A 15,175-nucleotide genomic window follows, 5' to 3' on the forward strand; every position below is an offset into this window, starting at 1 on the left:
TCAGCGCAGTTACGGAATACTTGGCAACCAACAGCGAGCCCCTAACTTCCTTTTCACAAGCGCCCGGCGTATCAGATTGCACAGGTGAAATCAACCAAACGGCAGATCCTAACAGCCACTTCGGTACTTTTTCCAAAAATGAAAGCGGAAAAGAAAAAACAGTCGACCTTCCTAGACGTTCACCCCATTGGAACAGATTCTCCCGATCAATGGCAAAGCTCTTCTACAATAAACAGCGATTGTGTGCGAGTCTTTATGAAGGGCTGGCTGGACGAAAGCGCATTAGACACAGAGAAGGATGTGTGTGTGTGTGTGTGTGTGTGTGTGTGTGTGTGTGTGAGTAGAGGATGAGGATATAAGGGTGTGGAGCCCATCTTGTGCACGAATGCTCCCTTTAGATCCAAAGTAGGTGCTGTTGTGGTGTATGTACAGTGTTTGTGAGTCTGTGTGTATAAACGTGCATGTGCCCCTGCAGGTATGTGGTGAGGAGTGTTTTCTGAGGGAGTGGGATTGTTGCGAGGGGGTGGGGGGTAGTGTTTTGGTGTGTGTACGAGTGTGTGTGTTTAGGCAGAGGGGTGTGGGGAGGCTACATCACAGCCGTTCCAACTCCCGCCAGAGCCTCGTTGCCATGACTACAGCAGAACGGAAGCCTCCCTCGATATATCCTATTAGGCCTTAGCGCGACTTGGAAGGAAAGATAGACAGAAACGGAAATGTATGAAAGAGTGGAACACACGGTAGCAGGGTACAAACATTTTCTTTTTGGGAAGAACTTCAGTTTGTAAGATAACAAGATAGTTCGAGTTAGTTACTGACAGTTGTGAAAATGGCCAATTAACCACATCTTTAATCTTGATACCACCTAAATGTAATCTGTCCATAAGATAACATTTTCCACTTGATTCATCTTGCAAAACTCTTCATCTTCTGTCCAAATTTCTATACCAAGGGTAAACAAACATACAGCTGCGTACCTGAACTTACACATAAAGATACAACGTCACAAGTAAAGCCATCTCCAAAACATGGATTTGGCCTTTTTCTAGTTCACAGAGAATGTCACCGGACAACTCATGGACCAAAATCATGGACCTTCCATTGAGCTTTTAATCATTTTTAAAATTAATATTCAAACCAAAACTTTCAAATGTTACATATATTGTGATCATAATGATCAGAGTATGTAATCATGTTTCTATTGCTACTATTTTGGCTTTAAAATGTAGAAACACACATTTTCTCTAAATCAGCAACTGATATGTAGCATGAAAACTGCGAATCAAATAAATGTGTATTGAATTTAACAGTCATAGTGGACAGATTTTTATTAGTCCACTGAAAAGCTGTCTGTGTTTGGTCAGCTCCAATTTGAAAGAACTGAACACTGAATTGGTTCATGTTTCTAAGGATAATAAATTAAATAAATGTCATAAAATAAACGGAAAATTGCGGTTGATCATCTTTGTTGTCAAAAAAAGTTTAGCCAACCAAACTTATGTTAACAGTCAAAGGCATGGCAAAAAGGTGCTTCACGATGCCATAGAAAAAAAAAACATTTTTGGCTGTATGGTTCTATAAATTCACAAAAAGTTCTTTGTTGTAAAAGACTAAAAAGAGTATTAATCCATTGACCTAATGGTTCTTTGAGGAACCCAAAACAGTTGTTCTATGGCATCGCTGAGAAGAACTTTTGTGGCACTTTTTTAAGTGTGTCTGGGACTAGCCATTTTTGAAACATTGAATCATAACCACTAAATTGTACCAGGTCAACCATTGCAAATCTTATTTGTAGAAAAACACGATAAAGATTGGCTTAAACATTAAGAAACCCCCCAGACTTATCTAGCGAGAGTCGATCCAACTTACCCCCAGTCTAGAGGAACTGTGAGGACCATTGACTTCATTCCCATGACACTGTCACAGTCTTCACAGCCTCCTCTCCTCAAATCTCCATCCCATACTACCAAATTCAACACAACCCCCTCCCAAACACACACAATACACATTACAAAAGCCCACTCACCACCGTACACGCCACCTCCTCGGGCTCTGGCTTGATCTGTATGGATGGCATCTCTTCAGCGGGCTCAGAGGTGGCTGCGGTGGATTTCTTCGGACTCGTCTGACACTGCAAAGAAGAAAAGAACGCTTATGAAGAACGCATCGCATCAAGGTGTAGCCTTACAGATGGCGAGAAGAGGCGAGAAGAGTTAGCAGAACGTCAACCTCCCAACAATTCCCTCGAACGAAGCGACAAAGTATTCAAATAAACAACAACGAAAAGTTAGTGTATGGCAAGAGTGATGAGTGTGGGGGGAGTTAATGAACCTCAGAAGACTGATGTGAAAAGATGGTCAAACTTTCTAAAGCTCGCGTTAGTTGGGGGAGGATGAGGCGATGATATCAGGGAACAAAAGAGCAATAATGATTAGCCATAGAATGAAAATCTTTGGGATTTTGGAAAAACTAAATGGAGAATTTAGGACAAGTGAAGATAAAGAGGAAGAAAGATATTAGACAGTTTTAAACTTACAAAAGATGTTTTCCATTTAAAGAATAAAATATCAGCCTAACCTTGTTCTAAGGGCTGACCAGCTGAAGAAATATAGAAGTACAGAAAGAGCGAGAGCCAGAAGAAGGGAGGAGTATTCAGCAATCCTGCGTCAGCTAGGCAGAGTCACACCCAGTTCTTTACAATCGAGTAGAGAGAGAAAGAGAGAGAGGTCCTGTCTCACACAGTAGACCGGCCATATTAGCGAAGAGAGAGAGGTTGAAATGTGGTAATGCTTAGGCATGGGGGTGGGAGGCGGAGATCATGTGACCCAGCTGCAGTAGATTCCACAAAGAGGTGTGGCCCCCCATAAGCTGGGGTGTGGCCGCACTCAACGTGCCCCTCCCCCAGTCTGGCACAGACACACTGCAAACATATGCATTAATGAAACAAAAACATTTTGACAGGAAATAAATGTGTGCTAGTGGCCGGATGGCCGGTAATGAAAAGAAACTGCAAGTATTAGGAAGCTATAAGAATGATAGTGTGATATACCAAATTCTGTCATCATTTGTACGCCCTCATGTCATTTCAAACCTGTATAACTTCCTTCTGTAGAAAAAAGAAGATATTTTGAAAAATGTTGGTAACAGAACAACGGCATTACTCATTGACTTCTATTGTATAGACACAAAACCAATGCAAGAGAATAATGTACCACCATTGTTCGGATACCACCATTTTTCCATTTTCAGTTCATGTTTGCTTTATTAGTGAGCTTTTGTTTTCTCAATGTATTTTTGGTATATTTGAATAAACCCATATTCCCGGATATGCTGTAGCTTGCCTTCTAGGCAAATAATTTCTTAAAGGTTTAATGTTTTGTCAAATGTCTACAAATACCACATATATTGAAGATCCAATTTAACTTGAGGGGGCATTAATCTTACAAATATATACACACTTTTGGCCACTACTGTAAATGCTGCAAACGATTCAAATCTCTTTTAGCATCTAAAGCTACTGTAAATGAAAAATGTATATCAAAATTGATTCTAAGATGCATAAAGGTTCATTTTTGGTAATATCTGGTACGTTTTCACTGAAGGATGGAGACTGACATCTCAAGAGTCACAATGGCGTGCAATGTTTGTCAAAAGCATGCAGGAAATAAACAGCTATATAATCCTTCATACACTCTTAAAAAAGGTGCTACAAAAGGTTCTTCGATGCCAAAGAAGAACCTTTTGGTTCCATAAAGAACCTTTAACATCTGAAAAACCCTGTGGCGAAAAAAGGTTCTTCAGATTATAAAAAAGTAAGAAGGAGATGGTTCTTTAAAGGGGTCCTTTTACGCGGCTAAAACGAATATTATTGTTTGCTTTAGATGTATTACAATGTGTATACACGATTTAAGGTTAAAAAACGCTGTATTTTCCACATACCGTGCATGTTTGTATCTCCTCTTTGCCCCGCCTCTCTGAAACGCGAGGATATTTTACAAAGCTCATCGCTCTGAAAAGCGAGGTGTGCTATGATTGGCCAGTTCACTACTGCGTAGTGATTGGTGGAATACTGCAATTGTGTGACGGAAATGTAACGCCTCTTACCATATTCGGAACATCAGGTTTTAAAGCTAATGACAGGCGACAGCAAATGGCATCGATACTTCCCTATCAATTCGAGCCCGAATCTGATACGGAGAATAAAGATCATGCCGATACATTAACTTTGCCAGCGCGACTCGGATGTTAAGGATTGTTAAGTTTTTATTAAAAAACTACTTTAAATAGTTTAAAACTATAGCTAACTGTTTTACCTTTTATATACGATGTTATAAAGATTTGCCGTAAGTGATCAACCAGTGTTACGCCATGTCTCGTCGCGACTCAACAAAGACAATAAACCCCATTATAAACACGACGTTTGTTGCCTCTAGTTGGGACATAATTACTGATTATTAGGACTTATGTTGTCTTTTTCACGTTGCGCGTGTGTCTGCATTTGCAGATCACAAACACACGACAAACTCAACTCACGTTAGTCCGTAACAAAGTCTTTTACAATGAAAATATACTTACAGGCTGCGAATCTGAAGCGCCAGACTGTCCTTGTGGAGTTTTAACCAATGGAATTGCCCCACTTTTTAACAGAAGCTGCCGTGCATGGCCGGTCTTGATCGCTCCCAGATTAGTGAAGCAACCATCGTTAAAATGCTCTGCACAAACTAGCACTTTTTCATTGTACTTCTCTAGAACAGTGTTGAAAATAAAATGTAACCATTCGTTTTTTGTTGGCAGAGAAAACAAAGAGGCTTTCTTTTGGCAACGGAACACACAGCGTCTCCACGACATGGCTGCTCCGGCGGCGGTACAATGAGATTTACAAGACCGCCCACATTACTCGCGTGTAGATTTGGGCGGTTTTAGTCAAATCACTCCACGAGCTGACATCAAGTTGTGGGGGTGTGGTTACACAAGGCGTTTCAGGCAGGTCTGGGTGAGCATTCGCTTCTAGATAAAATACATCTTTTGTTCCGACCAGTGGCGCCCCCAGGATTTTTTTTATAGGGTGGCACAAAGGGGCCAGTCCAAATCTTAGGGTGGCACATTTAAAAAAATGTATTATGTATCTAATGGTTAAGAGTTTTGGCATTTCCATTAATACTACTGGGATCATATAAAGTTATTACTAGTCTTACGATTTAATTTCTAATTTAATTTACTAATATTTTCAGTGTTTGATCGATACATGCTAATTCGCTAACTGTTCTACATATATTTGACTATAAAAAAATATGATAGTAATAGATGCCAAAAACTGCAAATCCAACAATTTATAGATCAGCTGATGGAGTAATGTATTAACCAAACATGTATAGTGATCGATCAAAATGCGAGTATGAGCATCAGAAAAATTCAAATCCAATGCCTTAGCGACTAGCTTAAACTCAGTTAGCCAACCCGTATTAGAGTTTGATACAATACGTTTTATCATACAATAAACCACGTTTTACTTACTAGTTTGTGAGTTTCGTCTCCAACCCTCTACCCCTTTCATGCATGCTGACTGAACAGGAGCAAACATGATGTCACGTGCGTGGTACTGCGGCTGCCGTGCGCATATTAAGGCGTCTTTACACAGGCGAGTTAAGGCATCTCTGTGGCGGATTAAATTTCTGTGTAAAGACGCAATGCCACACGAAAGCCGATCTAAAATATGCCGCCTCTGACCCGCCTCAGACCCTAGTATCAAAGGCGACTCTGATGCGGCTCAGGTTTAGTGTAAATGAAGGCGCATTAAAGCCGCTCTAAACTACATCATTGTCATGTCAGCAGAAAGTGAGAGAGTGAAGATGAAGCCAAAAACACACAGCCACATTTGTTTTAGGCTAATAATAACAACACAGGTTTTTTAAATAATTCAAACAATTTTTTCGTTTCATTTCTTCATAAAATGATTTAATGAGGAAAAATGTTTGGAGTATTTTTGTTTACTCAGGCAGGCTGTGGCACAGTTTGAATGCAGGATGTAAATTTTGAGACCGTTTTCAGCCATTAAAATAGTTTAGATTAGTTTTTAATGGCAAATTACATTTATTTCGTTTCGTTTCTTTTTAAAGTTAATTTAGAAAAATGTTTGGAGTATGATTGCTTGTGACTTAGGCCCAGCATGCAGATGTTTTTATTTGAACTCGTGACATTGTTTAAATTCCTCCTTAAGCTCCTCTCCTTCGTGGAAAAAAACTTCCGGTACGTGTGACACGATCACATGCAGACATGTTTTACTGTGCGTCTAAAACTGCTTCAAATATTAGGTTTGTCGGACATTATGCAGTGTCGCAGAGTTATTTGAAAAGCTCTCGTGTTACTTAAGCAGATGGGTCTCCGCAACACACGCATGAAGTCGAACACTTAATAAATCACAAACTTAACATTGTGTTGTGATGAGAGAGTGTGTGCTTTTCTTACCGTTTACCTCAAAACAGTCGCATCATAATAATGTAAGTGTGCTTCGGTCCAGATCGTAAAGTGAGGACAGTAGCGCTTGTGCACAGATGCCCGGCCCTAGGAGCGTAAATTATTTGGGTCTTGTCGGGCTAGGATTGAAATGCAGGATTTTGTCGTTATATTTCCAGACGCATCTCATTGAGGACAGTATTTCATACACGAAAACGATCTGGTAACATTTGCTGTAACATCGGAACTGTTCATTTACCTGGTCGACAGTGACTTTGTGGCTCTTTAAAACAACTTTTGGCGTCTTTCAATATGCGGTGAGGTGCCCGAGAGTGTTTGTTAGATAGGAAAATCATTTAAAATGTTGCATTTATAGCCTATTATTGCTTTTATGCTAAAGTATGCATTGTTATTATTAGTGTCAGTATATATATATTTTGAGTTTATATTGTTTAATTTAAGATATTATTTCATCAGCATATTGTTAGAACTGTGCTTTTGTTGTTATGTTCAGCATTATTTCGCATTATTTTAATTCCTGTGTAAATGCATTTATGCCGCTTTAGAGCTGCATTAACGCTCTGTGTACTCATTTTCATGGTTTTAAGCCGCTTGAGATTCAGTTTCTGTGCCGTCTTTGCTGTGTAAAGACGACATTAGTCGCAGTTTCGCAGGTTAAACGAGAGAGGAGGGGTTGAGATCGTATTCTACATAACACATTATACAAGTTATATTTTTTACATAGTGCTTCGATAATGTACATTTTAATTAATAAATATTAATACTATTATTCTAATATAAAAATATATATATATTTTAAAAATCTCATTCTGGTTGGGGGGTCAATGGGGTGCCAGTTACTTTTTTGGGGGAGCCGCGGCCCCCCCTTGTGGGCGCCACTGGTTCCGACACTTAAATTTTTGCAATTTCACGTGTCTAAAAAATGCATGGGCAACTTATAACACACAAAAGACAAAGAAAAGCACGTACTTCCGGCGAATGACTCCTTTAAAGAACTTTTGAATGAATGGTTCTTTGTGGAACTAAAAATGGTTCTTCTATGGCATCGCTACGAAGAACCTTTTAAGCACCTTTACTTTTAAGAGTGTAGAGACAAAATCTTTTCCTTAAATAATGCAAAGTTTTATTTAACCTATAACATAATATTTATAGCTGTTAAATTTTTATTAATGCATTCATCATCTTCAGCAGAACGTTCATTTTGCAAACTTTTCTTTGTCAGCTATAAGACTTCATCTACAACAACCAGAGCAGATCTGTGACTTCTTCAAACTTCAACGACTGAAAGTACTATTTGTCGACCGGCAAATCTTTCCCAGAGATGATGATGATGAGGTATATCGGTAAGGAAGTATTATCAGAGCGTGCATGTGTGTGCAAAAGCTCCCTTGGGAGTTTGTGAAGTGGGTAGTTCCAGGAATAAAAGAGGGTGGGGTGGGTGTGACCCCAAGCCCCTCTATGCCCCAGCAGGAAGTTATGAAGAGGAGGGGGTTCTCATTACAGAGAGAAGGAATGTCAGGGATTAGAGAGAGTAAAGTCGAACGTATAGATGAGAGCAAAGAAAGTAGAAAAAAGGAAAAGAGGTGAAGAAGAGAGGGAATGAATGGGGGTGGGGGCTGAGAGAACCATCACAATCTGGGTCATGACGTTCTCTCTCACTCAGTTGCTCTCAAGCCCCCGTGGCAACGAGTCCCCGCCCCAACGCAGCGTGGGTAGAGTGGCCGTCTGGGACTGCATAGCTCACCACACACGCCCTTCTGTCAAACCCTCCTCCCCAAAGAGATTCATACTCACTGGTACTAATGTTTAGGGAGTATTGGCGCAGATGAAGAACTTTAACAATCCGTCAATCTTGACAAAACAATCCTAGTCTTTTGGAAGAGGTGCAGAAAGTTCCTACACACCACATGATATAAATGAAAATTTTGGGTCACGTATTGCCATTATTCATCTTTATGTCATTTCAAACCTGTATGACTTTCTTCTGCATAACACAAAAGAAGATATTTTGAAGAACGTTGGTAACCAAACAACAGTGGCCCCCATTGACTTCTATTGAATGGACATAACACTGCAGAGGCATTTCTCAAAATATCTTCTTTTGTGTTTCACAGGAGAAAGAGTCATATACGGGTTTTGAACGACATGAGGATGAACATGAGGATACAAATTATTGTGTACAATACCTTGAACAACAAACTTTTGCTGTGAGGAATTGGAAAGCAAACTAACCATCTTGACATCACTGCCATTATTATTCACAAAATGGCTTTTAAATGCACATTTAGGCAAAAACAACATCAAATTGCTCTCACCGGCAGAGCAAAAGTAAGAAATCCATTAACACATCATTTAATTTGCCAAAAAGTAAAAACTCAACCATACCACCATGACACACTATCTCTCGGACACATCCAGAAAACTATCAGGTGCTTCCCAGTCATTTTAGATCATTCTCAGTTCTCTAAACTTGACCCTCAACTAGGACACGTCAAATTGGACCTCGGGTCAAAAAAAACTCCCTCTTTGAAGTTGAGACTGTTTGGTGGTTTTATGGGAGAACACCATAAGCCTTACTGGAACCAGAATGGGATAAACGTATAATACACAAGGCCCTGATGGGGAAGTTAAAGGACGTCGGTTCTGAAAGGGTAAAAGCGTGTTTAAAGCCACACGTTGCACAATCGTGTAACCCGAGATTGGACGTTGGCTCGTGCTCCATACCACGGCTAGGCCGGACTGGACCCCCCTTGGAGGAGTGGTTGAGAGGGTGCAGAAGGGATGCAGATGGTAGGGGGCTGGGGTGGTGCAGGTCATTTTCTGAGCAGTGTGGGACAGTTTACCTAGCAGCAGGGAGGGAAGGCAGGGCCTCTCCACCTCCCCTGCTGTTGTGTCGCTAGTTTGTCTGACCGCTGTAAGTACACAAGTTAAACCTTTGCTCGAATTCTGAAGTGCGAGAGCTGCCCTGCTCTCAAACCTGCTTTGTGTGGGTGATGGAGGTGGGAGGGAAGTGTTTGCCAGTAAGAATGTATTAAAGTTTAACTGACAGGATGCTTGACTACTGATTTGTTGTTGAAAAGACAAACAAACAAACAAACAAAAAAGTTGCACGGATTGCAAAGAAGCCATAACTTTCCTCTCCCAACATTGCACCCAATGGTTATATCACAGTTCCTTCTAATGTTATGAAGATACTCATCCAACCAGACCTTGCGCAATGAAGATCCAAAAGAAAAACCTCAATCTTGACGTTATCTTATCTATCGAACTCCTGCTTCAGACATAAACTGAGAGGTAGCGGGTTGTTCTTGTCTAACCAGCGCTCGGCACATAAAATGAGCATTCAGACGTTGGCCTGCAGTTGAGCACACTGCTCCATGAGCCCAGAGAGGAAAAACATCATGTGAGATCAGCTTTCTTTATCTCTTCCAGAGTAAACATGACAGAAGAAAACTGCATTCGCAAGCTCTGCTACACAACAACCTAATGTGCGATTCTGTCTCCCAGAATCCGGGAATATTAAACATTTACTTCTCATACCTCAGTGAGAATGATGAGCTGGTAACCCAACTTTGTATGCGTTCGCATAAATGACGTTTTTTAAGATCTGCGCACACTCGTCCTCCCTCTACATTGTAACAAACCGGTGTCCGTTCACTTTTGAGATCACGCATATGTCATTTATGCGACAGGAAGTACGAACAGGACACTTTTGGCGGAAGCTTCAGAAAACCGCTCATAATTTTATAAATTTTACTGCAAATAATGATCGATTCGCTTCACACGACAAAAACATGTCATCAGGAGCTGCGTGATTGTTTTGGTTATATAGAAAATTCTCACATTTCTAAAAGATTTCTTCATTTAATTAACATTTAAAGATGGTAAGTGCACCAACCTTATACTATTACATTATACATTTATAATAACATTATAAATGGTTAAGTGACCATTTACAAAAGATGAAATTAAATGGGCCCAATAATTTATGACAATTATTTAATGACTAACGCACACAAAAATGTATGAAAATGAATCGTAATAATCACAAATGATTGCTAAAGCAGCAAAATAGGCAATTAATCAGCATAATAAATTCATCACAATTAATCCTCCGGCAAAGTTCATTATTGTGACAGCCCTAAGTCCTAAATGACAAACAGAGATGGCAATACAGAGCCCAAAGTCATGGATTATAGACGCCCTTTATTCATCGCTGTGTTCCATAAAATGCAATTTTATGGGCTTATTCCAATATACTGGGAATATACTGAAAATATTAATGCAATATATTAAAAAATACATTTCCATATTGGAACCAAGTGCTTATATTTTTCTATAAATGAATAAGCACTTACGGCAATTCCTTAGGTATTTTTCAATATATTGTAATAATATATGAACAATGTATTATTCTGCACAATTTAAAATATATATAAAATAATTGAATATATTGACAGTTAATATGTATGGAAATATATTTTCTGTGCATAAGGGATTCTGAAGTGGTAATTTGTAACATTTGATTACGGCATATTTTTCATTGCCCTACTTGTTTGTTGTGATTGTTGAATGCAATACGTTGTGGCATTGGGGTTAACTGGCTGACAAGTAAACTCTGCTATTGCTTTTCTCACAGCCGCTCGGCTAACTCCTTGCATTTCCAAATAAGGTACTCAAGGACCATCTAGAAAAACAAAGGAGATGTTCCTTTAGTCGTCACAGAGGAAGGCTGCCTTCGCAACACTTGGGGGGAAACGGCTCCCTTTTGTCATGAAAACAAGGTCCCGGTTGTGTGTGTACGGACGGATCTGTGTGTATGTGGACATGTTTGCCACTGCTGTTTAAATATGTCAGAACAGTGTAATTTTAATGCAGTCTGTTGGGGCCTGGGGCACATCTTGTTCTGTGTACCAGCCAGTGCTGTCACTGCGTCCCTCCATGTAATCAACTCATCGGTCCAAGTGCTAAAGAGAAAGAGGGAGAGAGAGACAGAGAGAGAGAGAGAGAGAGAATACACATGTAAGGTCACAGCTGTGTAGGGTGTGTGAGAGGGCTGAAGGTTTGGTGACACGCCGAGGAGAAGATATGGTGCACCTTTTGCACTTTCAGCTCAGTCTACAATCCCATAAAATATTAAAGATTTCCCCAATAAAAACTGCAATCCAGTCAGAGACGATAGCCTCGTGGGTAACTTCTCCAGCATGCGGCACAGTTGCGATTCGGCGACCATAGTTTGAATCTCGTGGTCCCGATCCCAACCCCTTCTCTCTTCCACTTCGCTTCCTATCCTGTCTCCCACTGTATCATCTAAATAAAAAGTCAAAAAATGCCAAAAAACTGCAATCCAGTCAGAGCCGATAGCCTCGTGGGCAAGTGGTCCAACATGCAGCGCGGTTGCGCTTCGGGCGACCCGAGCTCGAATCCCATCTCGTGGTCCCTTCTCAAACCCCCCTTCTGTCTCCCACTTCACTTCCTGTTCTCTCTCCCACTGTACTATCTAAATAAAAAAAGGCAAGAAATGCCGTGGGTTGAATCAAATGGCGTCAAGCCGACAAATCTAACCCAAATCCTCAAACTGTAAATCACTATTATAAGCTTTCTGTTGCATCCTGAGGTAATGTAAGAGAAAGTTTTCAATGTTTATGTACTACCTCGGATAACTGATTTTGTTTTTTCTTAACAAAACAAAGGTATTACAGCTTTAAGTACCATACAAAAAACATCACATTCCGTCTGCTGGCCAACGCATGGGTCACGATTACAAACACAGGGCGTCTTCAGGTTCACCGCAAGATCTCGCTAGGTCTACATCGGCACCCAAGCAGCGTCAGTGCAGGCTGGCCTTGGATGAAGTCTCTTCTGTCTAGAACTCCACCCTTCCGGTTCTGCGAGATGTGTGTCTGAAAGTGACACTGCTCTGTCTCACACAAGTCACGCTGGAACAAAAGGGCTGTGTGCGACATGCAGGGCAGACCGCTCTGCCTCAGCGGAGTCTGCGGGGAGATGAAATGAGAAGCAAGCAGTCTGAGAAAACTCTCAGAGAAAAGAGAAACTAAGGGGTTTTTGAGTTTACGATAAAACCAATACAGGAACCACTTGGAAAGGTCAAGGCCAAGTGAGTGACCAGCGGGTCACATAGTTATTCGGTGAGAGACAAAAGGTCTGAAATTATATCAGCTGAAACTAATCATTTCAGAGAATTTTTAGCCGTAAGAGTCAAGATTCTGGGGGATAATGTGCACAGCCTTTCAAACTCGAGGCGTGAAAACATCCCGACATTTCTAGCTCTACCAACACAAACATAAATTCTCAAACAGTTTGACAACACTGTTCAGTAAAAGCAATGGACTCTCTGTGGTTTTGGATAGAGATGCACCAATACTAAATTTCTCCACCAATACCGATGGCCGAGTATTCAGAGAGATATCTGCCGGTACCAATAGTTTGGTTGTAGGGATGTAACGATTACCGGTTTTACAATAAACCACGATAAAAACGTCCAATGGTTAGAAATATCATGTCATATTTTAGTCATCATGAAACCGTACCAACTTACCGTTACTAACGGTAAATACTGTCCAGCGTAGGGCTGGGCGACTTGGCCTAAAATCTAAATTTCGCTTAATTGAACATTTTTTCTCGATTACGATTATTGAACGGTTATTTTGTTTTTGTTTATTTTTCTTTGTTTTTTGCCCGCGGAGATCACTGACAAGGTTTGTAGTGTAAATATGCCCAACTAAAGGTGGGGTATTTTTTCTAATGAAACATTTCTTATCCAGGGCTCTAGACTAACTTTTTGCACTGGTTGCACTGGTGCGCCTAACGCATCGCATTTAACACCACAGTTTTACAAGTTCACTTTTTTTTTTATTTGCTGTCCATATATGCAATATTGACTTGTAAATGATTAACTAACAATCTGGTCAACATAAAGTTCTTTATTTGAAGCACAATTCTACAAGAAAGCAGGGCTCTAGACTAACACTTGAGAGAGGTGGCACTGGTGCCAAGATATTCAGTTGGTGGCACCAGCCCTTAATTTGATAGCACCAGAGTCGTGGGGTGAGGTAAGAAAAAAGAATCACTAAAACTTCATTAAAATGTGTTTAATACATTAATAAATCAATTAGAAATTAATACAAATCATTGTTTATGATTGAATTATTTTTATTGTATTTGTAAACTCTTTCAACACTTTACCATATTTAAAGCACATCTTTCTTAAAGTTACTTTCTTCCTTTATTTGTTGTGAACGACTCCTATAAGAGAACACAATTCCTTTAATATCAGTGAGTGTTTTTGGGCCCGTCCGTTGTTGTTTGATGAACATTATAAACAGAGATCTTTATTATGCTGCTGCCCCTTTAAGAGCTCGCGCAATATTCTGTAACACGTGTTTTGTTTCCCAACTGTTTGGTCACGAAACAAACTGAATACCTTTACAAGGTTTCTTGTTAATATGGGAATTTTTAGCTTATTTTGTGTTAATATGTCCGTTTCAGAGTAAGAAGGCGTGAAAGACAACTCCGTTTAGTATTTTGTGCTCTGACTCTCTCGGCGCGCGCATCTCAAACAACCCGCGAGACCGGAAGGCTTTTAGTGATTATTCTTCATGAAAGCTGCATTGATACACGTTTGGCTTCTATCAATAGCGACTTACAAATAAATAGTATTTAGCGTGATGTATAACGTTTTGTATGCTTTGCAGTTTAGTTTAAACACGTTTCCTGCATTAGCTTCACATGCATACAATACTTGCAACACATTTCCTTATCTTTGCTGTTTTGTACCTTAGCAGGGGAAATTCTTGTATTCTGCATATTTATTTAAAAATAACAACATTTTGCGCAAGTATCCCCAAAACAATAATGGCGTCCTACAGGAGTGTTTGTTTGTGCTACACAAGTTCATTAACAGAAAAGAGGTAGATTTATTGCACCACTTCAACCAGCGAAGACATTTGCCAGAATCTAAACACACTTAAACACATACGAAGGGTATTAAAAAGCAATCTTGGGTTAAACCTGGATATATGCGTAGTCATCAAAGTACGTTTATGGAAGTCGTGCCACTCGGCGGCCATGTTTGCAACGCCTCTGGCCAGTAATTTACGTCATAGCAAGTCAACAATCCTATATCTTTGAATAATGGAAAACAGATATTTCGAAAATCGCTGGCAAAAATCACAATTAAATAGCATACTTCCAATCACAGATTAAACCTGTACCTTAACTTCGGTTTACTAAGCTTCAATTGCGTTATAAATCACCTTTTTTGAGGTCGCTACAGTACAGGCTGGCAAGCGCCTCACATAAACCCCGCCCCAGAGAATCGTCAGTCTTTATCGATTGACGATTGGATCGTTCTACTGCAAGGCGGGGCTTTCTTCGCTAGAGCGGCCATTTTGAACGTTGCATTCCTTTCCATTCATTGTAATGGCGCATCTTGTTAATATATATTATCCTTCATGGGCATAGACACAGTGTTTCAAAGTGTTTAAAAAGTGACATCGCCAACTACTAGCCTAGCATGGATAATACAGCGTTTTTACTCATTTTCGCATATCGTTGAAAAAACAAAACAAAAAATGTTTTAAACGTTAAAAAACATAAACGAAAAACTTTTCCATGTTCACACAGTACTGTTCCTCTTTCAGCAAGCTACAAATGACATGGAATCAGAGAGAAATGTCACATG

The 15,175-nt window shown here is 40.0% G+C and overlaps 1 protein-coding gene across 3 annotated transcripts in view; it reads right to left on the reverse strand.

The window, feature by feature from the left end:
• klf8 (Kruppel like factor 8) overlaps window positions 1-15,175 on the reverse strand; it is a 37,327-nt gene that overhangs the window by 15,236 nt on the left and 6,916 nt on the right. For 2 of the 3 annotated variants that reach the window (XM_057360043.1, XM_057360042.1), the window contains exon 2: window positions 2,024-2,128. In XM_057360043.1, coding sequence (XP_057216026.1) covers window positions 2,024-2,074 — 51 coding nt within the window. In that variant the 5' untranslated portion in view covers window positions 2,075-2,128. Of the gene's footprint in view, window positions 1-2,023; window positions 2,129-2,574; window positions 3,053-15,175 lie in introns of those variants that run through there. The other variant, XM_057360044.1, reaches the window with a different exon arrangement.

Source organism: Triplophysa rosa, linkage group LG19 (genome assembly GCF_024868665.1).
Source record: "Triplophysa rosa linkage group LG19, Trosa_1v2, whole genome shotgun sequence".
NCBI classification, from domain to species: Eukaryota; Metazoa; Chordata; class Actinopteri; order Cypriniformes; family Nemacheilidae; genus Triplophysa; species Triplophysa rosa.